General features: G+C 33.5%; 1 protein-coding gene across 1 annotated transcript; it reads right to left on the reverse strand.

Moving 5' to 3' along the window:
* Positions 1 to 84: 84 nt before the first annotated feature.
* LOC120355347 (innexin inx3-like) lies at positions 85 to 4404 on the reverse strand. Its single transcript, XM_039443698.1, has 2 exons — positions 4139 to 4404; positions 85 to 278 (listed from the first exon to the last, which is right to left on the reverse strand). The coding sequence occupies exons 1-2, from the start codon at positions 4371 to 4373 to the stop codon at positions 100 to 102; spliced, it is 414 nt and encodes a 137-aa protein (XP_039299632.1). The 5' UTR covers positions 4374 to 4404; the 3' UTR covers positions 85 to 99.
* Between the last annotated feature and the right edge of the window lie 1125 nt (positions 4405 to 5529).

The following is a 5529-nucleotide window of genomic DNA, read 5'->3' on the forward strand; positions in this document are numbered from 1 at the left end:
TGTCTTGAAATTCATGACTTAATAAAATGTCTATAAAACATAAAAATTTATATTTTTAATTGATTAAATTTATGTGATAATATGATATAATTCATAATTTTAAATAAATAAAGAGAAATAGTTTACCTGTGTCTTGCGAATGAGCGCCGACACCCCGGCTGGCGGACCGAAACGGAAGCGTCGGATGAGAATGGTCTCACGGATTGAAGGCAGCAGCACAACGGCAATGCTGTACATCAGTGCGATTCCAGACAGCACTGCTAGGATTATAAACCAGAACTGCTCAGCAGAATAAATTTGCCATTCATAAAATCACTCCTTATATGGGCTACTTTTGTTCAAATTAATAAAACAATATAAAAAACTTGTAGTGCCCTTCAAATTATTTTCAACGACTAGTTTCGCCTATAGGTCATTTTCAAGTTAAAATGTAAAAAATAAACAAGTTGATACTATGTTCATATTATCTTTAAACATATATTTATTATTAAAAACTTTAAAATATTTTTAACGACTAGTTTCGACTATAGGTCTATTACAAGTTAAAATGTAAAAAATAAACAAGTTGATAATATGTTCATAATTATTATCTATGAACCTATCCTTATTATAAAAACTTTAAAATATTTTTAACGACTAGTTTCGACTATAGGTCTATTTCAAGTTAAAATGTAAAAAATAAACAAGTTGATAATAGTTCATATTATCTAGTATCAATTGTTTATTTTTTACATTTTAACTTGAAATGACCTATGGTAAAAACTAGTCGTTAAAATATTTTAAGTTTTCAATCAAGGGTACTACAACTTTTTATATTGTTTTAATTATTTGGTCATTCATTTATTTGAACAGACAGGACAACTTTGACTGGATTTATAATAATGAAATCATTGTAGTGTTAGTGTGGTTTTTGGGTTCAAATAACCATATTCAACTAAAAAAAAACAGAGGGATTATGGGGAGCAGAAGAAAGTAGATATACAGCGGCCAAATTTTTGTTGATGTCAAAATTGAATATTCTAAAGCTGCTTTTACACCAAAGTTATTAACAAAATGTTTATTTGTCCGTCCTTGAAGATTCTTTTAGATTGAACGGAACTTGACAAACACATATGTTCATCATGTGTTTGATGAGTTATGTTCAATCTAATAGAATCTATAAGGACGGAGGATTAAACATTTTGTTATAAACTTTGGTGTAAACGCAGCTTAAGGCTCGGTTGTACAAAGGTCTGTTGAATTTTAATCATAAAAGTCACGATAACCAATCAGAGACTGCCGTTTTGGAAATGATACTTTTCTGATTGGTTCTTGTGGCATTTAATCACAGTTAAACTCTAACAGGCTTTTGTGCAACCGAGCCTTAGTTTTATTTTTGTCAATAAATTATTTTCTATGGAGTGTTGTTCATTAGTAGAACGTCCGCTTCCTGTAGCAGATTGAATAAGAATGCTGAATTGTATATCTACAGTGAGATTCTGAAAAAGTCAGTGGAAATAATAAGTAAGGCATTGTTGCTACTTTCCCTTTTCCACTGCCTTCTGTAGCAGATAGCTATGATTCAAGTTATCCCTGATTTAATTGTTAATCTTGTTAATGATACTTTGTTTTAATATATTTTTCTTGAAATATAACCTACAATCTCAATGAGAATCGAACGTGGGACAGTAGACTGAATAAGTTGAGAAGAGCACAGTATGCCACAAAGAACACTTACAACAAGAAATCACTATCAATAGCCACAAAATTGAAGCATTACAAGACAGTCACTCAACCGGTAATAACTTACGCAAGTGAAACCATCTTTAAAACTACCAATACCATCGCAATAGACAAATTACTAAAAATCGAAAGAAGAATCATCAGAACCTGTATTAACAAGAACTATCAAGTAGATAGACACTGGAGATTAGCTTCCAACGAAACTGTTTACAAAGAAATTGAACCTGTCACAAGTACAATAAAAAAAAAGCGAATATCTTTCTTCGGTCACCTGATTAGAGCTTCGGAGGACAGACTAAGCAGAAGAATTATTGAAAAGTTGTGGAAAGTAAAACAAATATAAAATGGATTGACGAACTCAAGGAGGATATGAGAGAGTTGAATATACATTCGAAGATTTGAAGAACAAGTCGGAAAACATCAGAATCCTGAAGGACAAACAGACCAGACTGCAGATCAAAGTCAGACAGAATGGGAAGAGTGATTTCGGACGAGGAAAGGAATTAATTTCTGAACGAATGAAAAAATATTGGGCTGAGAGAGGACGGAGTAAAGGTGGAAGATACTGACTACAGTGGTCCAATGAAGGCCATAAAATATAATATTTTTCTTGAATATAGAATACAAACAATTTGGCAACGGTACGGAGTTGGAAAAGGATAGATCTTCTTTGTCTCATGACAGACAAGGATATCGAACCAATGCTAATCAGATGCTGACATTATAATCTGAATCTCACTATATACAGAGTGTCCCAAAATTAAAGTGCCAAAAGTGGAAAACTTTGATGATAAAAATTATTTTGTAAACAATACAAAATTGCGAATATCTCGTAAACGAAGCGTTTTAGGGATAACATTTTAAATTTTCTCTTTATTTTGACCCATAGAACCTATTCCCGAAGTTTGGCACTTTAATTTTGAGGACAGCTCATATAAATAGAGCTGCAATTCAATTCTATGTGTGGGATACTGGAGGGTAGTATTTTCATGCCTAGCGGCATATCTATGTGAAAACTTGATGGTATGAGACCATCCAGTATCCCTGAAATCAACTTCCCATTTGTTTCAATATCTCAAAAAATGACAGAATAGTCCTTTTAGGAACTGGAACTTGATGAACTGAGACCTATGTGAAAACTTGATGGTATGAGACTTGACCAACTGAGTGGCTCAACTTCCCGTTTGTTTCAGTATCGTAACAGTCAAAATAGGCACTTGAGGCACTGGGAACTTGACGAACTGAGACCCTCCCGATGAACTTAACCTCCTTACTCCACCTTGACCTTCTTACTCCTATTCAACCTCCTACTAATAAATAATATTCGTATGGCTTTTATTGGTGGTGAGTACCTGACGGAAGTTCCACCTCGCCTGAATATATAATTCAAGTTGTCAATGGGCCTCACGACTGTTATACTTCTGCGGGGACCGACAGTTTAACGTGCTCACCCGGGGTGTGACCTGATCAAAAACTTTTTGAGCGGGATTGAACCGAGGATCTCTAGGCTGCTATGCAAGCACTCTATCCATTATAGTCAGATCCAGGTTATAATGGCAGTGGAGAAAGATGGGAGAACTACGTTGCCGAACCTCTGTCTTGTCAATGCCTTCTATAGACGGTAGCTGATACAGTTTTATTGATGTAATTATTAACTGTTCATTCTCGTGTAAAATAATCAACTATCCTATTATATTAAGCGAGCAATTACTGTATTTTTATATCTGGTTATTTAATAATATTTATTTATGTCTGGTTATTATTTTATGTTCATCGGATCTCCAAAACGGCTCTAACGATTTTCACGAAATTTGGAACATAGTAGGTTTATGATATAAAAAATCGATTGCACTAGGTCTCATCCTTGGGAAAAATCGCTGAACGACATTAAAAGGATAATAATTCATCCTTGGCTGAAACAGCTGTGGATAGTAAAAAAGTGAGTGAGCGAGTGAGTATGTGAAAAATCAAAATATCGCATCCCCGAAATTCATAAGATTAACATTAGCCAGCTGTGAAATATAAACACGATCATTTTAGAGAATTGTGTTCTGTTTATCAATAAATAAAAATAACGAGCGAAGCTCGGTGCCCCCATATTATTTTATTAAACAAGAAATCATATTTTTCAATAATTTCACAATTAATATGAAATATTTTCGTTCAATTAATAATTAATTCTACATTGTTAAAAGCCGATCTGGCAACAGAGCAAAGCGACAAAGAGATAGCGCTACCGTATCCGTTTTGTTGAATTATAGACAAGGATAGCAATACCATTGCCAATCAAACACTGCCATTATAACGTGGACCTCACTATAGACCACGGATCACTCTAACCTCCTACTCTTCCTTAATATGTACATGGTTTAATTGAATTTTTACTTGAGATAAATTGAGATGAGAGAGCTGACTGACCAGAGGAAGATGTATATCTTTTCGTTGAGTATGTTGAGCGCGAGCACACAGAGTGTGTCGTGCTTCTGGATGCTGCCCGAGGGACCGAACTTGTGGAAGGTGCACTTGGTGACGCGGGGGAACACCAGCACCATCGGGTCGGTGCGGTTCTCCTGGTTCTGGCTCATGAACTTGATCACGTCAATGCCGTACGTCAGGAAGGCGCCGCCCAGGAACGAGTCGATGAAGAACATGTTCACGATCTGAGAATTAAGTAAAAAGTTTTTAATTTCATCCCGAGAACGTAACTATTATATAAACGGAAAACAATAAATAGATAAATAAATAAATAAATCTTTATTCTATGACAAGTACATTACAGAATAACAATAATCAAATATTGAATTCAACAAAAATGCTTAGTGTACAGTCAATGAATACAATACTGTTTGCTAAAGAGTGAACTTTGTCTGCAAACAGGAGCATATCTCACAATTGAAAATAAAATAGGGAATTCGCTTAGCGTACACATGAGATATTATAAACAATAGAAAACGTTTTGGGCAAGAGCCTGTATTTTTCCATTCTGCTACTGTAGTGATTCAATGTATAAATGAATAAATCAATGAATATAATTTATTCACAAAAAACGGATAAGTAACAAAGTTATAAAATAAAAAATATCAAACGACAACACAAAGGTATCAAAGATAATCCCGATTCAAGTAATCGTTGAACATAATTTTAGATTCAATTATGATACCCCACTACAATAATATGTGTCAGGGTGATCATAATAATCCTATTGTAAATTATAAAGTGTAGGGATAATTGAAAAAAAGTAATTATCAATTGTTGTTTAAATCTACATAATCATAAATATTACACTAAAATTTACTGTAAGAAAGTATGTGTATTAGTATAAGTTCTGTATGAAAAGTATCTATAAGTTCAATATTATTTCAATATTTATTAAGTATAAGTTAATATTATTTTCTTATTCTTATGTCACCAAGCTCGGTCAGACATTATTTGAACATGGTCAAATCAGGTACGGTTTACAACGAGTGCACTGGAGTTCTATGGCGATCGTTAGGCCTACTATCAATAATTCCAGAGCACACTTGTACAGTGTACCCGGCTTGACCATTTTCAAATATCTTGGTGAAACCGGGCATTAAAAAGTAGAAAAATATTATATTAATAAATAATCTAATATTATATCTGTAAATCTATTAGTCTTGAATGGGATTTTTTGCAGTTATATCAAACATTTTATCGCCGAGGAAATATGAAGAATATATTGCCAATCTGAAAAATTAGATATACTTATTTATTGAAGACAATAAATTATTTTAAAACTGAAATTTCAGTTGGAATCAAAACATCTTCAGCTTTCATTTGATTATG

This window comes from Nilaparvata lugens, unplaced genomic scaffold (genome assembly GCF_014356525.2).
Source record: "Nilaparvata lugens isolate BPH unplaced genomic scaffold, ASM1435652v1 scaffold10370, whole genome shotgun sequence".
Classification (NCBI taxonomy): Eukaryota; Metazoa; Arthropoda; class Insecta; order Hemiptera; family Delphacidae; genus Nilaparvata; species Nilaparvata lugens.